The sequence below is a fragment of the Anopheles gambiae genome, chromosome 2 (genome assembly GCF_943734735.2).
Source record: "Anopheles gambiae chromosome 2, idAnoGambNW_F1_1, whole genome shotgun sequence".
NCBI classification, from domain to species: domain Eukaryota; kingdom Metazoa; phylum Arthropoda; class Insecta; order Diptera; family Culicidae; genus Anopheles; species Anopheles gambiae.
In genome coordinates, this window is record NC_064601.1 from 39184081 (window position 1) to 39198640 (window position 14560).

General features: G+C 44.1%; 1 protein-coding gene across 6 annotated transcripts; it reads right to left on the reverse strand.

The window, feature by feature from the left end:
- Nucleotides 1-503: 503 nt before the first annotated feature.
- On the reverse strand, nucleotides 504-14270 carry LOC133391366 (uncharacterized). 6 transcript variants are annotated; one of them, XM_061645162.1, is made up of 10 exons: nucleotides 14109-14266; nucleotides 12821-13470; nucleotides 6245-6364; nucleotides 5845-6074; nucleotides 5467-5605; nucleotides 5087-5236; nucleotides 4772-4915; nucleotides 4398-4628; nucleotides 3952-4241; nucleotides 504-2266 (listed from the first exon to the last, which is right to left on the reverse strand). In XM_061645162.1, the coding sequence occupies exons 2-10, from the start codon at nucleotides 12891-12893 to the stop codon at nucleotides 1526-1528; spliced, it is 2118 nt and encodes a 705-aa protein (XP_061501146.1). In that variant the 5' UTR covers nucleotides 12894-13470; nucleotides 14109-14266; the 3' UTR covers nucleotides 504-1525. The 6 variants fall into 6 exon arrangements, with proteins under 6 accessions (XP_061501146.1, XP_061501149.1, XP_061501147.1 ...); XM_061645165.1 differs by having other exon boundaries at nucleotides 12821-13054; nucleotides 14109-14265; XM_061645163.1 differs by having other exon boundaries at nucleotides 14119-14264.
- Between the last annotated feature and the right edge of the window lie 290 nt (nucleotides 14271-14560).

Sequence of the window (14560 nt, forward strand, 5' to 3'; positions counted from 1 at the left end):
TGATTGCAACGATGAGGTGGATGAGACATTTGAAAGCATGCCGCTAGGGAGCGCTTGATATGAATGTTCGGTAAGCGGCTTCGTTTGATTAAGTCCAATTAATTACGCAAGTTTGAAATTTTTATTTCAAACTGGTTGGATGCTTAAGAAACTGCAATGTTACATTCTACATCTCCTGTAATTGAATGCAGCATCATTATGGCACCATCGTGTTTTGCCGTGTGCCGTATTAATTAGGTCATTCGCTTAAAAGCACTTTGGCTTAATGAACTATTTTGCTGCAGCAAGAAAAGGCAAAAAGTACCAACAGCTCATCAAGCCACAGTAACTGACGATGCTGTCTCTAGAGCGGCCTTAACTACAGTGTCCGTGGAAAGGTATAAAAAAAGTTAAACTGTTTAATACAATGTTTCCTATTGGCCATACTTACCACAGCGCCGTAGGGTAGCTAATTGGAAAGGAAAGTTAAAATGCCATTTACAAGAAAGCAAAACATGCGCCAGTTCGTTGAACAGTGATGTAAGTTGTATATTTACACTAGATGTGCTCTCGTTTTCTTTTACATTTACGACTTCACTAGACTAGGAACAAATAATATAAAATGAGTTTTTCGTGGGCCATTTTTTTACATTTCGACGCTCTGGGAATACTTAAATCAACTTTACGGAAGAGCAGTTTTTCACTCAACAACTCTGCATTCAAACGAAATAAAAGAAACGAACAAATCTCCACAAATGTCGGGCATTTCAGATTGCTGATTGCTCTATATGATAGAGCCATGAGTCCACGTATGCTGCGAAATTGTATTGCCGATAACTAATCAGGCTGCACGTCAACTGGTTCCATCCGCAGCTTGCGCGCTGTACGTAGCGCTCCTCTCATGCCAGCGGCACAGTTTCACAACGCTTTTCACAATCTAAAAATTCCGTCGAACGAAGCCTCGGTACTTCCACGGGGACCGGAGGAGGGTTAGCAATTTGTACAAGCGCCTCGGTAAAATTCACAATTTGTTACTATGTCTCTAGTGTTACGTTATTTGGTTTCGTTTGACTTGCCTTCTCTTCTTCTCTCTTCGGTTTCTATCTCTGCCTTCCGTTCCATTTACCTAGCAATCCCTAGGCTGTGTTTGGCGAAACCAAGATTCGATTCCGGCTTCGTTACGTTTCATTGCGACAAATCGCCGATAAAGTTGTTACGGGCGTGCTTACGGGTAAAGCTGTCAAGCTGGCGTTAGTAAAAAAGGGGAAGCGAGAGAGAAGAAAACAATACAAAAAAAAAATCCACAGGATGAGGGTATCTACTTTTTAGTGGTACGTTTGTAAAGTATCTACAGTGGTGTCGGGTGTAACGGCATGAGCGGAGGTCCAGGGGGATGAGCCAAACCGAATGGGTTCGGGTCGGAAAGATGACGAAACCGAGGCAAAATGGGACAGGGTGCCACCGTTTGAGGCACCGCCAATAAGGTTTAAAACGCTGCACGATAAACTATCGCACAGGTCGATCTTGACAGCTTTACCCTACAGCTTTACATCAGCCCGATTTTCAAGCCCAGCCATAAAAAAGGATGCGACTGTGTTAGGGTAGTCCCCGGTCCCACCAGCCGCAGTCCACCGTCTGCCGCACCGGTGCCACCGTCAGCTGCTGGCCCTTCGTCCGGACGGCCTTCCGGCTCACCGGCAGACGATTTTAATGATTGATTGCGATGATACGGGTGTGACGTTTTGCTCGTGGTGCCACTGGGCGCGTTTTCCACCGGCAGCAGCTTTCCACCATAGATCGGGCCGGCAGCTGTGCCACCACCAATAACACCGCCGGATACCGGCTGCCATCCGAGCGTCGTGCACTGGCCACAGGAGGTGCTCACACCGTACGGCACGTGCTGCTGCTGGTGGTGCTGGTGGGGCTGCAGATGTTGCGAATAGTACACCGGGCTGGGCGCCTCCATCTTGCTTGTTATGGGCGGGGTGTTACCGTTGATGTTGCTGCTGCTGCTGCCGGGGATGTCGGTGGTGGCGAGTGTGATGGTGAGATTGTCACCTGATTGCAGCGGTGAGCCCTGGGCATCCTTGGGGCGCCGGTTGGACAGGGTGCCGGGCAGCGGGCCCGCCATTAGGTAGTTCGGCAGGATGAACATGGTGGTCGATATTTGCGACAGACTTCCGCCGCGCGGCTCGGCAAACTTGAACGCGGGCAGGATGGTTGAATGGTGAGCGACCGGTGCGGATGCGACGACCGGTTGCACGAACGTTTGCGGTGGCGGCGGTTGCTGCAGTGCGAAAGAAAAATCAAACAGAAAAAAATGACAATCCCACACACACAGACACACGTGTACACATGCGGAACAGTAGAATTAGCGATAAGGCTCGGGAAGGAGAGAATACGGGAGATGGGGAACCAATCGGAAACGAAGGCGATTTCTTTTGCTCTACCAACAAACCGAACACGCACAAAGTATACTGCAATGACGATGAATCGGACTAAAAATGGGACAAAGGACAGCGACGAACGTACGGGGCCGATGCAAAGTAAGATTGCCCGGCAAGAGCCAGCCTACGTCCCAGGTGCAATTGAATTGTGTGCACTGTCGGGCCGGTATGATGTACGATCGGTGTGATAGAGGCTCGGAAATACGGTAAGCTTGATTTATGCCAACAGCACCAACGTAAGCCGGGGCAAAGATAGGCCCGAGCGTATGAGTGGTGAATATTTCACGATAGAAGGTATAACTGTCCTTAAAGTATTTAAATAACACGTTTGCTATGCAAATGAATGTGGTTGAGTTTGCGCATGTTGTAATACGATTAGGACGCAATTTCAAGTGATGGAATGCATACGAAATTCATTCGAATAATGATATGATTTTCAGTACAAGAAGTGTATCTAGGTGTCCATTGGAGATAAGATTGTTATCATTTACATACTCGCTTTAAGCCGTTTAAAGTAAAAGTGTTTCCCTATTGAATAGATACTCTACTTTAAGGATGCCAATTTGCAACTAATTGCAAAAAAAAATCCAGTTTGAACTTGTTTTTCAAGGAAATTCATGTTTTTAACGCTACTAGTGACTTTCAAACTATGCACTTATTGTTTTTTTTTCACTACAAATACTTTAAATTTAATTGCCTTGTTGTTCTTAATTTTTGAGAATACCAAAATGTCAGTGTATGCATTAAAATAGGCAGGTTACAATTGCACCTCTAGGATTTTACTGTTAGATTAGACGAAAATAGTATCAAAAATCTCTTCTTCTTCTTCTTTGGCACAACAACCGATGTCGGTCAAGGCCTGCCTTTGTACCCACTAGTGAGGTGAGCTTGGCTTTCAGTGACTTATTGTTACCATAGCAGGATAGTCAGTCCTACGTATGGGAGCACGGTCTATTCGGGGCTTGAACCCATGACGGGCATGTTGTTATCTCGTACGAGTTGACGACTGTACCACCAGACCGGCTCCTCAAAACAGTATCAAAAATACCTCTAATATAATACATCAATACAGGGTTTCCCACGATTTATTGGTCAGTTCCCATGATTTTTTGGTGCGTTCCCACGATTTTTTGGTTGTATCCCATAGATTTTTGGTTCGATCCTATAATTTATTGGTATTTTCCGATTGGATATCAATACAATTAGACCAAAAAATTCTGGGAAACGACCAAAAAATCGTGGGAACGCACCAAAAAAATATGGGAATCCACCAAAAATTGATGGGAACCAACCAATATATCGTGGGAAACCCTGTATGCTTCTAGCCGTACGTGAAGTATCTTTCAGCTCGCATATCATTATACTCTACCAAGAAGATGACCAATTACGTACACAATCAAGTACTACTACTGCTGGGCCTCTGACAAAAGTTGTCAATGCAAAATAAACCCTACCCACAGGCAACAGTTTGAGTTCTCGATCCAACCAATACACCCAAGCGAGACAAACATTTGATCAAGCTCACCTCAACCGCCTTCACCGCCATGGCGTCCATCGTGTCCGGCATGCATTCGACCAGATCGAAGTCCTCGCTCGGTCCCCGGTAGCTGGACGGTGTCGAATGGCTGTCCGTAGACTCGGACGCCTTGATGCACCGATTGTTGCCCGACTGGAACAGCTTCATCTTGTACGCGACCAGCGCCCCGAACGACAGGCAGACGCAGCAGAAGAACAGTACCGCGACACTGACAATCAGCAGGTGTCCGTCATCGAGCAGCGAAGAGTAGTCACTTCCAGCGGAGCTGTCTGTGCCGGCTGGTGGACATAAAGGAGCAGCCCGGCCGCACCGCATGCAAACCAAAGGCAGAGCGTTAATTTGTGATGGTAACGAGCGTGAGTCAGCAGCACGCTTCAGACGGTTTGGCAGTGTGCCGCCGTACCGCCCGCAAAAGCTCATCGTGCGCAACTTACCGTCCTTGTTGAATGTGACTATATTTTCCGCCTTGACCGCCGACTCGCCACTGCTGCCGGCGTACTTGTTGTGGTTGGTGCCGACACCCTTGCCGATGGCCGAGCCCTCGATCTGGTTCGGTGCCGGCGTCAGCTCCTCGTCGTACAGCTCGTTCGACTCGTACGGCCGCTCGTCCTGTTCGTCATCCTCCAGCGGTGTGATGTACCGCTCACGGAACACGTTCCTCGACACTGGTGGAGTTTTGGAAGTTTTGTTTGCGTTGGGGCGCGCGTGAAGAGCACGAACCATGACAAAGTTTTGTGAAATCAGTTTCGGGCACAAAGAAACCACTGGCGGGCTCACATTTCAAACGGCTTCACCTAGGGACACTTACCACAGGCGTAGATTACTTTCAGGTAGACCCGGATATTCTCCGGACATGGGTTGCCGAAGGTGGAGCTTTCCACCGCCACCGTGCACTTACGCCGACCTTGGCAGATCTCCGTCAGCGTCAGGCTCGTGTGCTCGGACAGACAGGCTGGCAACAGTTTGGGAGTGTATGTAATGGTAAAAAGAGGTCATTTAGTATGGGATCGGTATGGTTTGAAATTGGGTAGACTGTCAAAGGTTTGATTGATATAAGGGTTCTCTCGAAAGTTCAACCTATATGTGTGTTTGTGTGTGTGTTTGAGAGTTTTGTATCACTTACTTTGTTCCTTTGAGGCGGCCGTTTGCGAGCAGTGCGAGCTTTCGTACGCGGTTCGACCGTAGGTGGCGCTGTAAATCGCTATGCGGGTGTACTGACCGCACGTCAACCGCACGATGTCCTTTTCGCACGATACCAGACTGCGAAATTCGACTGTTCAGTCCGATAAGTCCGGACGATGTTCCGTTGACCGAAAAGGGGATGGGGCGAAAGGGAGAAGGAAAAGTAGAGTAGGTTTATTTTTCAGTAACATGAAATGCGAAACGACCGAAGAAAGTTCAAACGCGAAACCGATGCCATTTCTCGGACGACTGGCATTGGCGGGATGCTGAGCAGCGTAACGGCCTCAGCCAATGGTACTGTACGCGTGGCCGATCACTTACATGGACGACATTTGTGATTGACCTCCACCATACGATGGATGCCGGGGCAGGGTGCGGTGGCAAAGTTCTTCGGTGTGGCCTGTATCCGACAGCGTCGTTTCTTCTGACACGCTTCGACGACCGTCTGCAGGATCGAGTACTGCATGGAGAGGGAGAAAAGGGGTAACACGTGTTCAATGATGAAGAATGTCCATCCGTGTGGGGTGCGTTCTTTTTTCGATGCGTGTTTCATTTGTGTGTGGATTCGTTTCTCGATAGCATTTTGTCGCCTGTACTGGTCTGTGTTTTCACCCGACATTGATGGTTAGTATGTTGTCGATGGTATTTTCCGCAAGCTGACAGCAAAGCAGTGGTAGGAAAAGTGTTCATATTACATACCTGCAGTACATAAAGGGGGGTGCATTTGTCTTTCGGACGCTCCACCGTGGTCAGCGTATCGTTCGTAGCCAGCTCGGTGCCTGCCATCGTTGCCGTGGGCGTAACGGTCGTTGCATTTACTGGGACCGGCACCGAGAAGTCAATCGTACTTAGGGCGGGTGGAGTCGGCTCGGGCACGTAATAGGAGCTGTCCAGCTCGCTGTACGCGCACTGGAGCGTATCGTTGCTTTCTGGTTGGACAGAGCAGAGCATTCGTTGCGTTCAGTGATAAGGACAAAAAAAAGTCATCGACAAAGTGAATAAAGTTGATCACCTATCGTGATTGGAATGCACCTGATGTACGGTATGTTCTTGGCTACCATTTGCACGATAAGACACGTAACGCGTGCAGATCACCTACCTTTCGCTCCATACTGTACGAGCTCCACGGAAATGCTGGTACCGATCGGGCACGACAGAGTGAGCAGCTCATCGTCGCAACAAATTGTACGGAACGCACGCAGCGTGCTAGACAGAAGCCCTGCAAAGAAGTCACAAACATGAATAGAAGATAAAATTGGATAATGTTTATGGTCTTTGTTGTGATGGTGAAGCTTTATAAATATGATGGAAACGATGAAAAATAAAAGCTATCATTCATGAGCAATATTTTACATTGTAACGGTTGAAATTTATGAGCAAAATTTTCACTTCAAAAAGTGAAGAAGATCAGTGAGATTTAATAGTATAATTATTAATAAACTTTTGATTTGAGAATAACTATACAAAAAGTAAATTTATATTTAATTTAAACAGAGTGGCTAAAATTTACTTTAAACATGTGACAGCAATGTATTTTCAGTAATTCTTATCCAATTTAATTTCAAGCTCTCATTTAGGCTTAACCTGCGAAATTGTGTTAATTTTTATCTGTTTTTATTAGAAAATGTACAATTTCAACACATAAAATGTTTGCTTTTACAGAGTGTCTGTTCTGTACTTGAGTGTTATTCTATAATAAGGTGCTCTTATTCATAATCTATATACTGTCTGTGGTAATAAACTTAAGTCAGTTCAAATAAAATATTCTCGCTTTCTTTTAAAAGACACGCCCTGGTACGATGCTCCGTATCACATGCGGTGCTTAGTGTTTAGAATTCAGTAATAAAAATATCGATTCAGGAATGATCCAAGTGTAATTCTGGTAAAAATATTGATGAACTTTATCGATCCTGCAGATCTTTGGGCTATAGTAAATATCAATGTACTAAGTATGACATAAAGACATTGGAAAAGTCCAAGTGTTCTTAAGTATTTTGTCGCCAAAACCTCTCAGTTTTAACATTTCGTATGTATTTTTTGACACTAAACAATAACTTTTATGTTTTTGGTGTACATAAAAGGCCAGGCACGTAATTGCAATCATAAACAAGAAAACAAATTCTGAGAAAATAAGAAAAGGCAATATAATTTCAAGTGTACACGTATCAACTAAACTTTAAAATGAAGGCTAAAAAAATGATGCCATATTTGATGAGAGAATTAGTATCATTTGTTGTAGAATAAGTCGATGCAATTTATTAACCTTTTGCTAAGGTTCTGGCAAACTTTCCAGAATACTGAGCTGCATTTTATGAAAATACCAAGTTACTTCCATTGAAGCCTTCTTGATAAGTTAAGCAAACATATTTGTTGGAAATGCCTGATGGTTTTAAAAAGAGAACCGTACTTTTCAGATCACTGTCATATGCCTTATGGTATGGAATTTATCATAGGAATGAACATATGTGTTTCGAAAACTCTCGTTATGTCGATATGTAGTTTTCATATAAAGGTTTGAAAAATTTGAGACGCCAAATATCAATTTTTGGTTTCAAGTTCCGTAAGTATCGCGTTCGCCATACGTAGTACTAACTAACCTGCTATTTGTAATCAAATATGTCACTGATAGCCTATCCTATTAGTGATAGAGGCTAACAAAGGTTGTTGCTCTAATAAAAAATAATTGAAAATTTCATTTTGAAATTAGTTGATTGCGCAAAATATCTCATTGAAGTATTTTTTCCTTTTTTGTTGTTATCATTGAGCATCATAATAAAAAGTGTAACATTGGAAGCAGTGTATATGAAATATGGTCTATATTAAAATAAAAAGTTTCACCAAATATAAAAATAATAGATAACAATAAACTGTCATATTGTCTAAATTGAAAAACATCTGATTGGAGCTTCCAGCTCGCTAGTTAACAGAATAATAAAAAGGATTTAAAAAAAATAAAAAAGAAATTATTGAAACAAAATGAGGTGATCGATTAAATTTAGAAGCCGATTCATGCTCACTAGTTCACCACACTACAAAAGCAACAAATACAATTATGACACAGGAACTAAATGAAAGGCTTCACGCATTGTTAAATATGTTTACTAAACAGTTTACAAAACACCCTTAAATAGGATGCTGTTCCTTTCTTGCACAGTATACAATTAAATCACCTTTATTGATGGCTCACATATACCAGAGAACTTTACATCAAAAGCCCGTGTACTCCAAATCGTTCATTGGCCCGTACCCCACGCCTAAACATTGGACAATTGAAAAACTTTTCCGTCCATCGTTAAATAACGATCGGCAACGGCATCCAGATTGGCCCGTCGCCGTTGCTAGCGCTGCTACCAATCGATCAAAACCTGCCCTAACGATCCCGGGCGTGTTGGCAAATGGTAGTCTATGAATTTTTCATCCCACTTTAAGTTGTTCGCCGTCCGAGAGTGCGCATATTTTACTGTCGTTAGGAGTGGAGTGGAGTGCGTCTTCGGGTCACGAAGCCGCCGGAAGCACGGTACGGTGACGTTGTAGCTTCGCACGAGCAATATATTATATTTATTTTACGCCCTAGCCTATCCCCCGCTGGCAGGCTTGCGGTCGAGCCTGTCTAGTGCCGGTGTACTAACTTTCTCAAAAATCTCCCCCCCCCCCCCCCCCCTCCCCAGCACGTGGAATTGGAATGCTGGCCCGACAAGAGGGGCAAGTCGTGCAATCTTGCAAAGTGCGGGGAAAACTTTTCAAATATTTACACTTTTTTTCGTTCCTGTTTACTGCCACACCGAAAAGCGTTCCCTCTTGCCCGCTCAAAACGCAACTAAACCGATGGGAACAAGTTAGATGAATATATTATTATTATGCAATCAAGACCACTGGAAATGACATTAGGCCTGCGGCGAGCGCACTACAGCCGACGATGCTCAACTGCGAATGCGAAGATGATTTATGGCCGCGCGAAACAAGGGACTGATGAGACAGGGGGAGTGGGCGAGCGAGCTCCAGCTTCTGGCAAAAGCAATTCGCTAGCCGTGTGCGAACGGACTGAAAAGTTGAACAAAAGTCACTGTTACTTTTCACCCGAAGCTTACCCGCAGCGGATGGAGTGTTGAAGCGCGGTAAATGCGAGATAGCACGCGTCGGCCTCCTAATGAGAAAAATATGCTTTTCTGCTTTCAAACGAACCAACATTGATGTCATACGGTCATAGTGTGGTACCGACGGTAATTGAATAATGACCGTACGGCTACTGGCCATTCAGCATCTTTTCCGCCTCCCATTGAGCCGGAACCTGCCACATTCTGGAACGTTCTCCAGACGAACTGAGCGTGCGTTCGATCGGGGATCCGGATCCGGTGATTGAAAAGAGGAAATTCGCCAAATTGGGCGCTCCGCCGAGATTCGGTGTCGCATTCAATTACCAGGGCTTGTAAAATTAGGCCCGCTTCCGCGAAAACCCAGCCCGCCGGCGGTCTAGAGTGGGCCAATTTATTTCATCACAAAAACCGTCGCCATGCGTCCCGCGTAATACGATCAGGGCAGGGCTTTGCCTTGTTTTGCTGCGGCTCGCGCGAGTAGCTACATTTTGATTGATATTTTGATACGATCCTTGTCAACACGATCCATCAGCGGACAAACAAGATACCATCAGGAACATTACCTATGCCGTATCATGTTTACGAGCCATCGTCATCCCGATTGTCTTCCGCCTCTTTGGGGTCACTCCATCCCACCGCCGGCAATGACACTGGATCGTCATTTTATTGTACCACTGTTGATGTCGCGTGTATGTGTGTGTGTTTACGTATGTGTGTCAGCTCATGTCGTCTTGTATGGACTGTGCCATCCCTGTAGCAAGAACACGATTCTCTGTACACGTATCGCGGTTGTGGTGAAAGCCGTACATTTTTCCCGGGACGAACTTCACTAACAAACCATGACGCAGAAGAATGATGCAAACAAATAAACAAGCTGAATACGCTCGTGACACAAATGGCAAACCAGTAAATGTAGCGGTTTGCCCCGGCTGGAGGGGGTTACGTGGAATATTGCAGCTGTGGAAACGCAACATTAGTACCATAAACATATCTCGGCGACGGTAACTATGCTGCAGGAGGCAAAACAAACAAGCGAAGAAGAAAAGACTCCATCTCACACACCACACCCATGTACCGATTGTTTGACCTGCTAATCGCTCCTTATCATCATCACTTTCTGCAAACAGACGACCACACACACCGCCACCGTGCCGTGCCACCCGATGCCGGCGCCAAACCAGTTGGAAACATGACCTTGCGAAGGCAGCGTGTCCCTGGCGCGGGACACGTTGTTTTATGAAGCGGAAGAGCGAGCAGGACGGGAGAAAAATATCTTACCGTCGCGGTAAGTGTTTCGAAAAATGTTCTAACGAGCTTCAATACATCATCAATAATGCAATTGTGCCGGGCCAATGTGACAGCTTACGGGGTGGAAGCGTGCTTCCGTACCGGAAACAGCTTTTACCACACATCCACCCACACAAACACGCGTACACAATCGTGCGCCTGTTTGCGGTGTAATATTCAATCTTTCAATCCATTTCTCCATCTCTATTTCCCTCCCGCGGCTCCCATTTTGCCGCCCGTTATTATTTCATAGGGTGAAACAGTGTACGCGCTGCCAGCGGAAAGGTGGTGGCGATAAAATATCAAACCACTCCATCATACTTCGTTGCACGCGTAGATGAGTGCGTGAGGGATCGATGAGGATCGTGGAAAAAGTGAAAAAAAAAACATCGAGAGCGAGTATTTGGCGCAGCCAAACGGAGACTGCGAAACGAAGGAGAGGAAATGGCGCAAAACGAGCGAGCTCGGTAAACGATATCCTATCTTTCATTTCCGATACCATTTCGCATTCCGCTCCTGTCGTTCGATATCATGATTAACGAGGCTATCCCTAGAAAACGCACCATTGGCAGTGTGTAATGCTCCTGGGTCCTATGTTTCAATATGCTTGCCCATGATCAATCGAACGCACAGCTGGCATTTGGCAAAGTCCCTTCCTTATCTCGGCAAGGTTGAACCGTTTCACAGAAACGTGGTTGTTAAAATATGAAGCGTACTGTTGTCTTTTTAATCCCCTCTTCCATGCAAACGATCAACTCTTTGGCAGGTTTGCACGAATTATCGGGGTTGTTTTTGTTTTTTTTTGTGTTTTGAGGTAAAATAGTCTAATTAATTCGCAATAAGATTTTTAGGATTAAACAAAACCTAATAAAAAATATAAATCTTGTCTATCTTAACCACACAATTAAAAGTTTAAATTAATTAACCCTTTTAGCCCTGAAAAAACCATCTCCTAACCTTCAAAACTTCAAACATGTAGTTAGGTAGGTTTTTTTGTTGAACAATGATCCACGATGATCAAACGATTTGATAATAAAAAAATAACTGAAAATAATAATTTTGATTAATTTTAAATAATTAATGAACAAATATAAAGTTTGGTATTTAAAACACAACTTTATTGAATCGATTTAGTCTAGTTCATACTGATCATTTTATTAAATTAAGTTGAATACAATTGTGTAACATAACCGTAACATAAACCGTTTCAAATAGGTGCTCCAAGCTACGATCTGACCGTTAGTGTCAGCTTAACTTGTTACGACGTGTTTATTAACTATTCACTATTAACTATTCATTTAGCATTCAAAAGTGCCATCATAAACCAAATGGGAAAAAAATCATATTTTAAATCTTCTCAAACTGCTACTTAAGTATAAACTAATTAATATGAGTATATTACAAGATAAAGCAATAGATGAAAGTTTCAACGAAGCATCACATCATTTTAATATCTATTAAACTGCTATCATTAAAAATATTACATCACAATACAGTCGTTGCCGCTAAATTTTTACTCTGGATCGCCTATTTTTGTCTCGAAGGCTCCAATTTTTGACAACGTGTCATGATTTTTGCCTCTAAGGCATCAATTTTTGACTGTTAGTCAATCGATTTATTTACAAAATTTGACGTAATTTCTGAAACTGTGTGTTCTGAAATTATTGAAATTAAGTTAAGTATTGAATATTTTTTATAGATACAATTTAAAATGTAACAATTGTTTTGCCAAGTTTGGAAGTTTTAATGGAGTGAAAAAAGTTAACTTGTATATTCCGGTGTAAACAAAGGATGTAGAAATTATAAAATTTCATTTTTTTTTTCAAAAAACAATCAAATTAGACAGTTTTTGTATTGTTTATGTGATTTATAATTACAATTGTCAACAATCTGCTCAAATACTTTGCAAACTTATCATGATTCCTACAAGAGTCAATAATTGATGACTTACAGGCAAACATCGGTGTGTTAGAGTCAAAAATAGATGCCTTAGAGGCAAAAATTGATTATCACTGTCAAAAATATGTGCCTTAGAGCCAAAATTAGGTGGCAACGACTGTAATATGAGGTATGATTTAGTTTATTTTTTGTTTGTTCAAAAATTCCGTTGAAAATGTAGCCACGTACAAGTATCCTAATTACATTGCATAGAATTTAATTAATTTACGATCCAAAATGTTCAAAATACATATAGAGTTCAATGATGGTTACAATCTATGTAGTGAAAATGAATAGACCGTACCCTGTTTGCCTGAAACAATGCCTAACAAGCAGGGTTAATTGTGTTATCTTACCTAGGTCATCTCCCGCAGCCTGTTGAACAATAACGATAAATCCAATAATAACGTGCAACATTTTGCTATCCATCAATGTGTCCTCCTATTATACTCGGTTGACATGTTATCCGCACCGCTCACCCTACACGCTTCCTCTCCACCATCGACACGTCTGTTTGAGCACAGCGCATAAAACCAACCACCGACCACTTATCAAAGCTCATCACCGGCAACCATACGAATGGCCCGCACCTGTTTCAATAGCAATTTTTCAACCACCAAGTGACTGGAATTATTACATCGTTGCAAAAGGCTTTCATTTCTTTTTTTTTTGTTTTGTTCACTCCTGTTTCGTGCTACACGCGTTAACCCTGACACCATGTGGTGTGTTCTGGCAGACGATCACATCATGATTTAACACACACACGCGCACCATATCACACACGGTATACCAGTCACTGGCGTGTAGCTCACATGGGCGAAGCGTGAAGCTAACTTTAATTTATGACACTCCATTCGCCAACTTTTCTACCTTCGTAGCGGACAAACAACCACACACATACGCACACGGGGAAGCAAACGCCATACTTTCACCTTCACCGGTACCTTACGCCTTTCGCACGCTTCAGCACCGTTCCGACGATGGTCGCACTCAGCCCGTTAGAAAGCTGACAAATAAAAACAACAAACGGCAGTAGTAGCATTAGCAGCAGCAGCAGCAACACCACTGGCGATGGGATTCTGCCACAAACAGCGATTCTGTTTTATTTTCATAAGTCGTAAGATGGAGACGTTCTATGTGAAGCGTGAATAATCCATTACATCCATAACTCGGCACACGCGGTGTGGCCAAGGCAGCGGATGCTGAAGCTGCTCAAGCTACTGCGCGAAACACAAGCCAAGCCTTTTGGCCCCGCTTTCCTTTGCCGAGGGCCCGCACGTTGCCGAACAGTTTCCGCACAATTTGACGCCTTATGGTAGCGAAGTTGAAAACTCATCAATCACTCGGCGCACGGATCGGAAATGTTGTGCACTTGGCGCCGCTTCGGAGCTCGCCCGGTTCTGCCACCCCCCTTCCGGATTGGTCTTAAGGGATTTGGCAAAGGTTAAAACAGTTGATTCGAACCATAAAAACGCACGTGAAAGATACGGTCGAAACGGCTCCCCACTGGACAGCACCGACACACAAACACACACATGAGATACACTGCCAGATTTGCTAAAACACGAACACGCTTGAGTGCATATGTGTGTGTGTGTAGGTATTAACTTTTATTACACCTTTTATAGACCCAACCAAACTTACGCCGACGCACCCAACATTCAACCACAGTTCCGGGACACGATCCGACGCGACACCTTGCCTAAAGGGTGTCCTAAATTTGAAATTGTGTTTACCGGCAACACCCGGAACCGCACATACGACCGCACACAACCGAACACTCCGAACGACTACCAGCGGCTGTACGGATGTCCTTTGAGCGGAGCACTCCATCAGAGCCGCACCGACTCTCGATCACTCATGAGTCACTCACTCTCGGGCGGTGAGCAGATTTCGGGCGAAGATGTTCTCTCGCGCGATTCAGTGGCGATGCCGAGCGCCCGGAATGAACTCGGACCTGCCGGCAAATGAACAAATTGCAGCTTCCGGTGCAATTGCAGTTGGAGGTTGCTCGGTCGAAAGTAGGTTGAGTGGTGGTGTATTGTGGAGCTGATTTATTTCTTTGTGATTTGCTGAACGTTACACAGATTCAGAAA